Source organism: Rousettus aegyptiacus, unplaced genomic scaffold (assembly GCF_014176215.1).
Source record: "Rousettus aegyptiacus isolate mRouAeg1 unplaced genomic scaffold, mRouAeg1.p scaffold_m13_p_9, whole genome shotgun sequence".
Lineage (NCBI taxonomy): Eukaryota > Metazoa > Chordata > Mammalia > Chiroptera > Pteropodidae > Rousettus > Rousettus aegyptiacus.
The window spans coordinates 98,175,502-98,190,556 of record NW_023416312.1 but is presented as its reverse complement, the minus strand read 5'-3'; the positions used below and the strand labels follow the sequence as shown (position 1 = coordinate 98,190,556).

General features: G+C 39.3%; 1 protein-coding gene and 1 pseudogene across 6 annotated transcripts in view; one reads left to right on the top strand and one right to left on the bottom strand.

The window, feature by feature from the left end:
* MTM1 (myotubularin 1) overlaps positions 1-15,055 on the bottom strand; it is a 90,658-nt gene that overhangs the window by 17,154 nt on the left and 58,449 nt on the right. For all 6 annotated transcript variants that reach the window (XM_016123687.2, XM_016123689.2, XM_016123690.2 and 3 more), the window contains 3 exons: positions 10,140-10,223; positions 7,319-7,468; positions 4,031-4,219 (listed from right to left, as the gene is read on the bottom strand). In XM_016123687.2, coding sequence (XP_015979173.1) covers positions 4,031-4,219; positions 7,319-7,468; positions 10,140-10,223 — 423 coding nt within the window. The remainder of the gene's footprint in view (positions 1-4,030; positions 4,220-7,318; positions 7,469-10,139; positions 10,224-15,055) is intronic.
* Positions 2,398-2,516, top strand: LOC118608268 (annotated as a pseudogene).

Sequence of the window (15,055 nt, the reverse complement as noted above, 5' to 3'; positions counted from 1 at the left end):
CCTGAGGAGGTGTATTTGCGAGAAAAAAAATCATTTTCAAAATGTTCTATAATTAGTAGCGCTTCTTCTGGATCTGGAAAGGCAAGAGCAAGTTCTGAATGGTCCGCATCCTCCATCAGTTTTGTAACAGCACGTCTCAGGGAGAGGCGCTGGCTTTGTAAGAAGCACCCAATGGGGTCATGACAGGCTAGAGAAAAATGACAGGCTTTGGAGTCAGACAGACCCAAATTGATAGCTCGGCTTCAGCCTCTCTTTGCTGTATGATCTGGGGAAAGACACTTAACCAATCTGAGCCTCAATGTCACCTCCTGCAGAATAGGGGATAATACTACCTAGGTCTCACAGGATTCAAAGAAGCCATACTCTACAACAGCTAACACCAGCCACCATTTAATGAGCCCCTATAATGTCCGAGATACTGTGATTCTTGCTTTACACAATTTTATTTAGCTCTTACAGCAATGCTACAGGGTACGTTTTACCATCCCCATTTTGCAAATCAGAAGAGATGCTATTTAACTATCTCCAAAGTCGCACACTTGATCGGTAGATTTTAAGTCATCTGACTTCAACGCCCGAACCTTTTTGAGCGCACTGTGACTGTCCGCTGTGCAAATGCCAAGGGCAGAGAAGTACGCGTGGTGGGCCCTCAAAGAACTAAAGATTTCAAGAGGAGACCAGACAGCTGCCACCTCCCACAGCACCTACAAGGATTAAGTGTCAGGGCAGGCATCAGTTCCCCTTGACAGCATAGTGAACATGCCTATTTTCCATGTAGACGAGAAGAAACGCCACAATTCTGCTTAGGAACCTGGATGCATGTCCTTAATGTTTTAAAATGCCATGGAACATGTGGCCCCCGGCTCTTTAAGAAAAACTTAAATAATGCAGACTTGTGAAGAAAGCAATGTTCCATAAGCTGAAATGAAAGGATGCTAATTAACACTGTAAGAACACATGAATGCATGAACTCATCAGAAAAGGTAACTATATCATTAAAGCAACGTTAAAGTAACCCCAGAGTACCTATAGGGAGAGGACAGGGGAACATGCCTGGAATTGAAGAGCAAACGGGAAGGCACCAGAGAAATGTGTCAGTGCTACATTATGTCTCCCTCCTTTTTATTTATAATAGAAAGAATATAAACTTATAGCTCAGGATAGAAGGGCAAACACATCCTAGGGTTTTTCCCAGGGTTAGTCGCAGAGAAGGTCTCCTGCAGTGGAAATAAGGCTACCACTTGAACATCAAACCTGGAGACCTATGTAGAAACTACAAGCCTTGGTCTCCACTGATTCTAGGTAAGAAAATATATTTTATTTAGAAAGAAATATATTTTTAAAGCTTGCTTATACATAGATTCAGTAGTAAGTTGATGATAAACACTTTATTATTTTTAAAAAGTTATTAGCTCATGAATAAATAGTCAAATGGGCCATCTTCTCCTATTTTGGGTTCTCCATGTCTCAACGAATGACACCTCACAGCTGGCAGTCACTTTTGCAAACTGCAGGAATAGGGTAAGGGTGGAAAAAGTGAGCCCATTTTGCTAGGTTTGCACGCCTGTTACACAATGACACATGTCACCCTCCCATAGACAGATGACCTGCTTCTTTACATAGGTAGTTTTTATATAGTTACATTGATTTACAAAGACATTCTCAATGCTGGAGTTTCTCTCATAAATAACTGAAGGTGCTATGTGAAAAAAAAACTAAAAGGGAAATATTACTCACTGCCAAAATTTCTGACAAAAACAGACATTAATAAAGTTCCACTTTAATTCATCACAGTGTACTGCCACAAAATTAAAGCAGCTTGATGCTGGATTTTATCCACCTTTCAGTCTTGTTTGTTTGTTTAATTTAAAAATGGTGTGATGTTGCTTGTTATATCTGGAGTTGTAAATTTCTAAATATCCACAAGGGAGGAACAATTAGGCCCAAAAAGAATGGAAGTCAGAAGGGTAAAATCAATTAGTCAAGCGCAGATTGAGTTCTCAAAAGTGCAAATTCTCCATCTCTGGTTAGTTCTGAAGTCTCCTTTTCAGTTTTCTTCTCTTCAACAAAAAAGAACAACTCAGATTGCCTAGTACAACAATATAAAGGTCTAAGGGCCTGTTGCTATGGATATAGATGACTAGGGGAGAGACACAGCCGAGGAAGGAGGGGAACCTGAGCATGTTTTTTAAAGAATGATTCAGAGATTTTTAAAGCCTAGGTTTTTTTTCCTTAACTTTTGCCTTTCCTTCATTTCTAAGGGAACTAAGAAACACAGGCATATTTCCTGAGTGTTAAAAAGGCATTTAAGGATTCTACTGCTATAACAATGAGCTTAAGAGTTACTATGCTGTATGCATTTTAAACATTTTAATATTTTAAAATGTTCTTTCCTGCCTCTACAGCCATGCCACCCTGAACAAGCCCGATCTCATCTGATTTCGGAAGCTAAGCAGGGTCAGACCTGGTTAGTACTTGGATGGAAGACCACCTAGGAAGACCGGGTGCTGTAGGCATAAAAAAAAATTAAAAATAAGGGGTTGTAAGCTGACGAGGTCCTTGCAATCTGTGATGTCAACCAAGGGTCACCTCTCCTAAAAAAATAAAATAAAATATTCTTTCTTAATATTGTATCCTAATACCTAATACTTCATCATAATTTCAGGCTGAATTATACATGGAAACATTGCAAACATTACATTTCATACCTGCATTCAAGTCTGAATTCTACATGAAGGATACCAGGAAAAGAAATATTAAAGGTCAAGGATAATCCAAGAAGACATTCATATTTAGATTTAATTTCTTAAACGTTTTACTTGTAATTCCTCATTTACTTATTCATTTTACTTCCTGTGCTTTACATATAATTTCAAGATCATGTTCATTTCCTAAACACAAAGCACCTGTAGTAACAAACAGCTTGTCCAAGAGTACCCAAGAGGCAGAGAGGCCACCCCTAGGAATCAGTGTACAAGATGCACAACTGTGTGAGTGGAGCCCCCCCCCACCATGCACGCTGATTCACACACGCGTGTGCAGACAGACGCCACAGGCCCCACTTAGGAAGCTACAGCATCTGTCTCAGCCACTCAAGGACTTGTTTTGCTTTCAGGTTCTTGCCTTCTGCTCTGAATAATTGAAGAGGCCAGATAAATGACCTCGGGATAAGCAAAGTATTCAAGATGATGAAATTGAAGTCTGCAGCTGATGAGAAAGAAGAAATATGAAAGGTGGAATGTGGATGAGCAACTCAGGGCAGGCCCACCGTGAGCACTTGTGATGGGAGAAGGAAAAGAAAATAGAAAGAAGTCGAATGTAAGCAGCACGGCACAACCTGGGGCCATATAGCTGGGACAAACAGCCTCACACCCTGCAGCAGCATCTAAAGGGCTCCTGAAGGCAACACCATATAGTCACTGATGTTCACAGTCATGCCTTCAGTCAACCTTGAGGACACTTGACATTCTCTGCTTATGAAGTCCAAGAGGACGACTGAGACCGATTTCTTTCAAAATAATAACGCTGTGTGTGTATGATTATAAAATTCACACACGTAGATCTCATTCCTTGAATGATCTCATATAAACTAGAATTCACATGGAGGAGTATACTGAAGAGACTGTTCTGACACAGCTACAAATTTAGGGTTTTAACAATGACAGCTTCCCACGACTTCTCACAGATGTCTCAACAGTGCAGACACTGAGAGTGACCATCAACAGCCTAAAGAACTCCAAAGAGATACTAACTTTTGCGTAAGATTCTGGCCCAAACCCAAGTTCATTACAGTTCTAGACTTGCCTAATTTACCTAAAGATTATATTTGCATTTGATTTTAATATAATGTTCTTTTAAGCTATGCTTTACTATTAATGCCCCTTTCTTCCTCAGTGAACTAGTTTTCTTACTTAAACTAAGTTTACCTATTCATTTAAGCCCGCATGTTGATTTGGCATGGTAAAAACATTCATTTGAAACACCATATGCTATATGTCAGGGATGTTTCTATCACATTAACTATACTCACCTTGTTGGCCACTGCATTTACATTGGGTCTTGCATCATAGATTGTGAGTTTAGAAATTTGTTTATTAGTCTCCCTGATGACGTCGAGATATTTCTCATCGTCTTTATTTCGTTTACCACTCATACCAACAAGAGGCTGACTGCAACGCACGATGACTGTCTTGTTTTCTGGATGAATCCATGACAGCACCTGTAGTTAGTTCGGAAATTTTAAGCCATCAAGAAAAAACAAATCTGAAAACAATTAAAACTATTAAAAAAATGAAGTGAATCTGCTTTTGCCAAAATGGAATATTTATTCACCTACGATATCACCGTGTGCCCAGAAACATATGTTTAACAAAGATGGCTATTCAGAGACAATGAGAATAACCAATCATTTTACTAGGCTTTTCTTAATTAGCACCACATCTGATAGAAGTTAAATGCTTACCTAAAAAAATCATATCTCATTTAAAGGAAACAGAAAGCTTCTGATATTATTTCAGTTCTGTAGCTTGCATTGGATTTACCGTCACAGAGAAACAGCTTTAGTAAAAAGTGAGAAGTAAAAGAAATCACCTCTGATACAACGTGTTTCTGTAATACCAACTCACGTCTGTAGGTGGTTTCCCTAAAAGTCCCAATTACAGAGTCTAACATGGGGGGAGACAACCCACGGAATGCAGAAAAGATGTCAGGACAGCCCAAAGAGCTGCCAGAGTCTCCGCAGTGAAGCGAGGATACCCAGCCCCCACGGAGCTCTTTGAGCCTTTCCTCGCATGCAGTCTCCTCTAATTTTATATACACACCTAGCATATTTGATAACTGGTTTGTCGGCTCACAGCACGTGAGAAACAAGACCTGTAAAAGGTCGCTAATAATGTATTACACCAAAAGCTAAGGAACTGTCCACTTTAAACAGGTGAACTGCTTGGTATACATCTCAATAAAGTTGTTTATAAAAAGGGAGCCTTTTCTTCCACTCCTCTCTGCTTGGGAGATTTAAGACTGGAATCTCCATGCCCTGTTAAGAAACGCTACTCTTATGAGTTGTTTCACCTGTCTTTCTTTTTCCTTTGGGATCTTGTCTACCTTTATGAAGGATGCTTGCTATATGACTGACCAGGTAAAAATAATGCTAAGTTTACAATATCAACTACTATAAGTGCTTTTTAAATTTATGGTACAATATTAGGTTAATTTTCTTTTTAAAGTTAATATCTAGAAGCCATAAATAATTAAGGGTGAGGGTGTACACAAATATTTAGCCCCCAAAAGATGTTTATCATAGCACTATTTAGAATAGCAAAAGATTAAAAAGAACTTAGATGTCTCACAATAGAAAATTAATTACATATATTATAGTACATCTGCACACTGGCCTATGAGCAGATATTTAACAGGATAAAAAGTTATTTCCAAGATAATACTCAAAAGAAAAAGCAGACTGAAATGCAAATTATAGAATAATTTCATCTTTTTCTAATAAAAATATGTATGCATCAAAGGAAGTCTCGAAGGACATATACCAGTATTAACCGTAGTTCTCACAAGGCGGCAGACTCTTAAATGTCTAAAATAAATATGTATCGCTCACATGTTAAAGACTTCCATAACATTAAGACAAATCTGAGAACAAAGAAACATGCAACCATTAATGCAAATATTAATGTGTGTGGATTATTTCATTATTCAGTGGTATTTTATAAGTTTGTTTCTTAGACACGAAATAAGATTGCTTTCTCATCAATTCTTTTCATATTTTTATACGGGCTTTTAAACAACCAAATATCAATGATTTCACATGAAAAGCAAATACATTTTCTGGGTTATAGTCAAAAGTCAGGTGGTCAGAAAGTATATTGGAAAGAGTACATTACCTACTATTAGATATTATTAAGCGTGGTAATCTATAAAGACATAGGGGTGATGGACAGCTTAGCCTCCATTTTGTTAGAAAAAATAAATGCAAACTGTTAACCATCGCAAAGGAAGAAGGGTCAATAAAATAGCTAAACAAGTAAAAAGTTAAGCATTCCATTTGCTCAGGATAGTGGGAAGTGCTGGGTCAAAATGGCAACCCGAACACAGCGGACTAGGCACAGTTGTTTCATTTCCTCTCCTGCCCAAAGCCTATGAAATACACGCACGCAGACACATACACACACGCGCACATCCCTTTGACACCATAGATGTTCAAGACACATGGATGGAATAAAGCAGTGAACAAAATTGATCCACGGTACCCTAGTCCAGTTCTCCTGTGGGCAAGGCATGTTATTAGCAAGACAGCTGGCCAGGGCGGAATGGAGTCTGAGCCTATGGCACAGGAAAGTATGTCCAAGTAGAGCACAAGGGAAGTGAATCTGTAACTCTAGCTTCATTAGCACTGTGTTCTAACAAAATGAACTAAAGAACATACTTTCAAGTACAATATGTATCATGAAAATATAAACAGACACTCATAATTAGAGAAGTGAATTTTAAGTTACAATTATGTTGACAGTATAATGAAAGTTTCACACAAATATCCTTTTAAGGACAAAAATATCTAGACTTGGAAGTTAAAGGCAAGGTAACAGTAAATCTTAATTTCTTCAACCCTTGTTTTTAAAGCAAAACAAAACAAAGTACTTATTATGACATGCCCTGAAAATTAACCAAGGGGAAAAACAGTTCTCTCAACTTTTAGTTAATAAAATTTATGTACGCCGAGTAGAGGGCATGACTTGTACATAAATATTTAAGACACAAAGAAAACTTTGTGAAGTGGGTCCAATGATACCATAAGTATACTGTCTGGAATAATCTGTGCTTGACTCCAGGATGCTAATGGTATTAAGGCAGCTTGAAAATAGCATGAGGATAAGCTAATCCTAATAAAGGTAAGTCTATGTGAAAGCCTGCACTTACACAGTCTATGGCATAGGACGGTACCTTGTGTCCAGCATGACTCAGCTGACATTCATAAGAAGCCTAACATATGGCCGGTATCATGCTATACAGATGAAAACCACAAAGCCCCTGTCCTACCTCCTTTCCTTCCATCTGGCACTTGGTCTACATGGACTCTCTCATATAAGAATGACTTGCATTCATTCTCCATCCTTGATTGTGAGCTCTTGGAAGGCAAGTGCTGTCTTTCTCGCTTTCCCATTTGGCCTGGTGCTTTGCACGCAGAAGGCACTTGATAATTATTTGTTAGATTGAAATCCAAGAGCATTTCTCTGAACTACTTGACTTCCGTTCTTATGGAATTAAAGGTACTCTTCAAGAATAAAACAAAACCATTAATTGTAGTACTCACTGGAATTCGATTTCGAGATCTGAAAGTTGCAACTCTCTTGAGATCTTCATCTGTGGCACGAAATGGAACCACCAAGAGAGGAGGGTATGTGTCACACAGTTCATAGCACTTATTAATAAAAGTTATTCTCCAGTGGTGATTGGGCAAGCCCTGTGGGGAAAAAGGAAGTCCAAGTCAGTACTGTATGACCTCATCTGTGCATCTGGCCTTGGATCTCCATTCTTCTTTCTAGCAGAATTTGCACATGCCCTCTGCCCACAGTGCAGTGATGGTCTACCAATTTATAACAAGGGAGTCAAATCAATAATCCAGACAACATAAGAACACAAGACACAACACTGGTGGTTTCCATATAACTCTAAACTATCACTGGTAAATACAGATGCTCCTGAATTTGAGATCTTCCTTTATTTCATGTCAAATTATTCTTTACTATCGTACAACAAAGAGAAACCCAAGTTCATCCCCCATCCGTGCACCCGCCCACCCTAGAGAAAGGTACATCGTGGGAACTTAACGTGTGTCTAATTGAGGGTAGAAAAGAGATCAGGCAACTCCCTCTCCCTACTCAAAACCAGAGTGAATGCTTCGGTCTGCTCCAAGGTAGAAAGAGGTTAAGTGTATGGAGAAAGTCACAGAGGGGAAGTGAAAGAAAACCCCTCTGGGGAGGCTCATTTCGCCACCTCCTAAGAGTTTTTTCAATCAAATTGTTTGGGACTGATGACCATGCTATAGGTTATGTGAGAAATACAGTCATGTGCAGTCAAAGCAGACTGCTAACGTGACAGGGAGACGTGGAAGACACCTCCCACCCTATCATCTACCCCCGAAATTGTATCTAGTGTGGACAACAGTCAGAGGTGGTGGAATATTCTCTCCCCATACTCACAAATACACAAATACACACACGAAAGTGAGCTATGTGGGTGCTTGCTTCGGGGACAGACATTGTACCTTTTCTTTAGTTCTGGCCCTATAGACCACGGACCAAACAGATGAGTCTGATGCTGAGTCCAATTAGAGAGTTATAAGTCCCATCAGAAAGTTATAAGAAAAAAAGATGGAATATAATGGCAGTCTAGAACAAAGTACCTTCAACCATTCACATACCCATGCAATCTTAAAAACAGGAACTGTTTTGTTTCAAGCTAGAAGCTTTGACCTAAAAAATAAGTCTTAATACTGTCAATAGCGCTCTAAAATACAAATATTTTAATATAAAATGCTGCAGAGATCTCCAAAACATGCAATAGGTTTGAATGGCCCTTCATCTGCCTCGAGAACGGACCCAAAAGTCATTAAAATGACAGGTATATAAAGCCTTTGAAAATAGCAGTCTAAAGCTGATTTCTAGAAACAATAGGACATACTACCTTATACATAGTGCTCTAGAGATAAACTCTCCTGCCCTCATTCCTGAGCATCAAATCTGCTTATGAATAAATACACCACCGATCAAGACTAAAAACAGAAATCGACTCAGGTGCTTAGTAGTGAAGGTGGTGACCAGAAGGTTCTTCTTGAGTCTAGGGTTCCACGATTTTACTTTGTCTCACATTCACTGCCTTCCTTTCTCCACCGCCCCAGTTTCTTTATTTTCACCCAGTGTCCCAACCCCACTCCTGTCTGGCAACCATCAGTTTGTTCTCTGTATGTATGTATGAGTCCGTTTCTGTTTTGTTTGATTATTTGTTCTTTAAATTCTATATATATATAAGTGAGATGACATGGTATTTGTCTTTCTCTGACTTATTTCACTTAGCCTAATAATACCCTCTAGGTCTATCCATGCGGTTGCAAGTGGTAATACTTCATTCTCTTTTATGGCTGAGTAATATTCCATTGTGTATATGTACCACCTCTTCTTTATCCAATTGTCTATTGATGGGCACTTAGGTTGCTTCCATATCTTGGCTATTCTTGTAAATAGCACTGCAGTGAACATAGGGGAGCATATATCGTTGTGAATTAGTGTCTTCAATTTTTTCAAATAAATACCCAGATATGGAATTGCTGGGTCATAAGGCCATTCAATTTTTAATTTTGTGAAGAACCTCAAAACTGTTTTCCGGAGTGTTAATGCCTGTTCACATAACGCAACTGGACTTGATTTGAGTCTCAAAACTCATTCAATGAAATTTCTCAATTATTTTAAGAGCTTTGCAGAATGACAATTATGAAAAATTCCATCACAAAACTCCTAGCTGTCCTGTAGACTGGGTTATACCAGAGGTCAAATTGTGGCTCTTGTTGCATAGGATCTCCTTTACAAACATGCCACAAGAGACCTTTGTCCCTGAACAGCAACATTATTCCAAAACTCTTACCTTTATTATAGTAAATAAATGTGTATGTAGGTGATGTTTGCATAAGAGAGCAGCAGTAATACACATTAACCAAAGTTTTCTTGGAAAAGACATTAGTACAGGAAAATGGTTCTAATTCATTTGAATCTGCAAACCGGAATAAATATAATTGAAATTTTAAAATGTCAGTAACAGTTAAGCTCCCAAGTATATAAATATATAGCAACATCGACTCCTAACTAGGAAGCTACAGAAATTTGGTTTTTCTAGACTCCAAGTTTTCCTTCATTTCATGAACGACAGATAACTGACATTAGTCATGTAGGTAAAGGCAACAGAAACTTTAAATGCAGCTTGAATACGCCTATGGAATAATAGAATAAGCTATGTTATAACACTGTCATTACAAACATATTTAGCAAGGATGTTATTGAATCTCAAAGAGCATGACCAGTGACATACTGTCACCATACGTGTTTCGGATTCACCACATGCCACAGTACCTACTGGCTTACCTGTCTTCTGTATTCTTCAAATGGATTATAAACCATCCATCCATCCACGTTAAACTTTTCTTCATTTAAAAATGCAAATATTGGCTAGAAAAAGAAAAAGAAAAAAGAATTTAAAGTTCGGTTTGAGGAAACAGTCTACTAATATTACATCCTTCGATTTTTCACCAGATTTGCCTTCCATAAAAAATCATGATCAAATCTGAGACTTTTAACAAAGAAATAACTAAAAAAATCAGACTAGACTTATGCCACCTTCTATTTTCAGTAATTACCTCTGAGTCCTCAATTTTCAATAGGTACAAACACCTCATTAGTCTTTTTGAAGATGATGTTCCACAAAAATCAGAACAATGACATGTTTATTAAAAAAGAGACAGGACATTAGGGAAATTCTTAACTATTCTCTGTGAATTCTGAATCAATGCCCTGATGTCTGTAAAATGACAGGATTCCAACCTCTCCCCTCTTTTGTATCTATGGTCACCCTCGAGGAGGCCGTATTGATGAGTTTCATGGCTTCGAACACCATCCACACTACAGTGATTCCTACGTATCTATTGCTCTCCAGGCCCCACACTGACTTCCAGACTTAGCTATTCAAGTGCCCAGTCCACAACCCCAGACTGCCTAAGAGGCATCCAAAGCCAAACTCTTGACTGCCTCTACCCAATCCTGCTCCTCCCACAGTCTTCCCATTTCAGCAGATGACAGCCCCGTCCTAGTTGAGCCAAAAGCCTTGGCATTCGCCTCATCACCTCATTGCTAGCACCCTGGTGTCAGCCTCCACCATTGTCCACTTGGATCGTTATAATAACTTAACTGGTTGCCTGCTTTCATCTTTACCTCCGAAGTTGGAGAAATAGTTGGCTTTCTATCTCACTTGGAGTAAAAATGGAAGTCCTTTCAATGGCCTATGTGGCTGCCCACCATCTGGCCACATCCCCTGCCACATCTCTACTCTCTCCCTTGCTCACTCCACTCTAAGTCACGCTGGCCTCCAGGGCTGCTCCTCAAAACCACCAAGCACATACCAACCTCTAGGCCTTTGCATGCGCTATTCCAGCTGTCCGAAATGCTTTTCCCTTATGGCTTACACCCCACTTTTTTTATACCTCTGCTCAAAAGTCATCTTAACCAATGAGACTTTCTCTGACACCCTGTAGAAAAACAACATGCTACCCCCACTACTGCACCTCCTATTCCTTCCTATGTTATCTCTCCCTATTGCTTATGACCATTTGACATATTACATATTTATTTATTGCTGAACCTCCACTGCCTCCTCCCCTAGAGCATGGGCTCCATGAAGGCAGACACTTGTATTCACATCCTGTAACCCCAGTAACTGAAACAGTGTCAAACCCATAGTGGGGTTAATTAAAATGTGAAGCCTTAAGCAGCCCCTGCACAACCACTTTCTCTGGGGGTGTCATGTCTGGGCAATTTTCCTCTACGCATCTTCCTTCCCACCCATTTTCCTCTGTTACCAGCCTATGACTCTGAATGTCAGTGTTCCCTCCCATACATTACAGAGAATTTCAGGGAAGGCATTACTTAGCAGCAACGGCTTGCTGTATTTAAGTGGCAAGAGGTTTAGGGTAAAAACTGATCAAGAACACACTGTGGCCTGCCCTCTTTCCAAAGCACGTGCCACCCTCAGCAGGTCTCGGCTCTGGGAGTGCTAAGCCTAAATGCTGTGTATTCTGTGATAGACAGCATGCCAATCACACATTGGTAATGACACTGACCTACCCAACCAATTTGTTAAAGCTTTTAGCCTGATATTGAATCCACAGCAATACTTAATTATTCAGTACTACTGGGGAAAACAAATGATTTCTGTTAATTAAAGTTTAAATCGAAGATAGAGGGACTTTTAGCGAAAATGGCACTAAAATGTATGAACTTCTTTATTCATAAATGTAATCCATAAAACACATTTAAGCATTCTCTTGGTGACATCTGAGCACCAGATACTACACCTGTCAGTATGTGGTACAGGTAAACACTCAATATTGCTGAATGCTGTGCTGTTGACAAAGATGACAGATGGTTTGAGACATAAGGCTGTACTGTCACTTTAGAAGAAAATTTGGAATCTGCTTTCTTGAAATAAGTTCCTGATCTCGACATGGTTTATGTTTTTGGTTTGTTTTAAGTTATTTCCATCTTCCTCATGAAGCTCAAGCGAATACACTGGCCTTTTAAAAACAAAAAATAAAACTGCTAACTCAAAGGCCAGATAAAGCTCTCGTCAGAAAAATAATCATATGTATTAATGCTATCCATGTCCTTTGAGCTGATAGCAGTGTTTTCAATATAACTTACTATTTCTCGATCACTAATAATAAAGCGACTCCTTTTTTGCTTCAAATATGCTCTCGTATCTTACATTAAAATTACTGATAAGTGTAATATAAGTTTACTAGACTGTTATCACCAGAAGGTGAAAGCTTTATAGCCCAAACCAAAATTATTTCCAGTTTAATATGTTTGATTTAAGAGAACTCTGAATACAAGTAATATTTTTTAAAACTGTCACTGATATGAGAATGATACAATGTTCTCATGGTAGTGACATATCGGTGGCCTTTCTTATGAAATCATTCTGGAATCATACTTCCCATTCTGAATGACATCCAGATAGATAGGATGAGTCAAAGAATTGGCATCCTTTACCCCTGAAAAACACCTATGAGAACTCTATGACGGAAATGGCTCCTAAGCTACCTTTGATCCTAAGAGCCAAACTTGGACTTCAATTATTTCAGAAAAATTTATGAATCACACGACAAAAACAGCCAGATATTTCTTCTCGTGAAATACACAGCAACACATGTAATATTGAAGTGGAAGTTAAGGTGGGAAAGATCAGGTACTTAAGTCGATATTTTTAACCACCCACATGAAGCAAATTACAACTGCAAGAAAACATATTTTTAAAAAAAGTATTACTTGTTAGGGTTCACATTTTATTTTTCTTTAAAAATTAAGTTATCCATAAACTAATTGGTTTCATCACAGCAAACGTTCTAAAAGTACCAGAATTTTTTAAAGTTGAATATACCAGATATTTTAATTTTTACTTTCTCCCTTAAAGATTCAGATAAGAGAACAAAGGAAGAACTTTAAAACGCAAACTCTCCAACAGAGTAATATAAGGATGGATTATTTTAAAAGAAATAAAAACTACTAAGTGTTAGAGCAAGGATAACAAACCCCATTCATCTGTACTTCATTATTTAAAAGCATACAATTCTCTACAAGTGGAAACTTGTTACAAGCCTAATTAAACATCCTGTCTGAAAACTGTTAAATCCTAAAGTTAATGGATTATATGTCTCGAGGTTTTGAACTATCATTTATTTTCTCCTGTAGATAATACATTTTTAAGGCTCTGGCTCTCTTAGTGCTTAATTAGCAGGTTGACATTCCCACAGTTGTCCCTACCTATAAGCCTGGGTCAGTTTGGAGCCTCTCTCTGGGGAATCGAAACCCCATGGACAGAACCGGTTCTACAGAACCTGCCTTTTGGAGGCCGGAGCAGGGAGCCCAGTTTTCAAGACGGAAAACGAGCCCTCTCCACGAGCCCGCCGGCACCCGCTTGGTTCCCCGGCCTGCGGGCGACTCGGGAGTGACTCGGGCCCGCTGCGCGGGGCCTCAGAGCAGACACGTGCTCTGGCGAACGTAGCCTTCGGGTCAGCGCTGCACGAAGGCCCCCACGGCTTTCTTCTAGGGCCCAGTCCCTCGCCGGGCTCTGCCCCAGGATCGGGGGCTGGGGGGAACTTTCCCAGGGTCCCAGTCAGCGCCGGTGCCCCTCGCCGCCACTGAGCCGGAATCTCTGGGGGGCGATCGACCTGATCCCGAAGGGCCACATGGAATGTGTCAGGGCACGTAGGAAGCCAGCGTAAAGGTTCTGCGTGGTCAAGCGGGTTCGGGGCTGCTTGAATTTTTTAAAGTGATTTTGAAATAATTATAGGTTGACAAGTTGAAAAGAAATGTACACGCAAGTCCCATGCACCCTTCACTCAGCCTCCCCAGTGCGAACATCTTGCATAACTAGGGCCCAATATCAAAACCAGGAAACTGAAATCAGAAAATGTACCCTCTCAAGTGCTGACCCCTAGCTTCCAGTGAGTGGTTCTTCCTTTATTTGGCTCTATATTAGTATTTGGGCATTTCACCAATTCCTACTAGTCAAGAGATGCCATGCATAGAGACTTAAAAGAAAAAAAAAAATCATGTGCATTTTTCCAGTATTAAAAATAGCACAATGTAACATTTGAAAAATCTTAAAGGACAAAGTTGAGATAAAAATCTCCAATTTCACACTAGGGCTAAAAACAGCTGTGACAAGGAGAATATAATTCGTCTTTTCGATTTAGCTACATTTATCACTGTTATGTCTTGTGCAGGGAAAATATGAAATGACAACAGATTTTAGCTTTGTTTAATGAGCCATTATTTTAAAAGGCACCTATATAAAGATGTGCCAACTCATTTAAAACAGATCTAGATTGGATTTATTTTTATTGAGTAGAATCTATAAATGGTAAGGAATCGATGAGTATCCTTCTTCTAGGGGGGAGGACTGTCTGCCACCGAATTCGGATTCCTAGAACTCATGAGGCTTCCTCCTGGACAGCCTCTTCCCCTATAAAAACTTGTCATATCATGTCTCAGAACTGGATGTTTGAGAGTCAGACTTATAGAAATTAAATATCATTCAAAAAGGAGACGGTTACAGAAGAAACCCATTTTTATAGTATTCAGGACAATTGGTAAGCTCTGTAGATTTAACAGTGCTTTCAAATGACGTTGCCACCATGCAATAGCACGGTCATTGATGGACAAGAATTTTAGCAGGAGCGGATCCTTGTTACGTAGCAAATAAACTACGACTTTGAATACCTAGC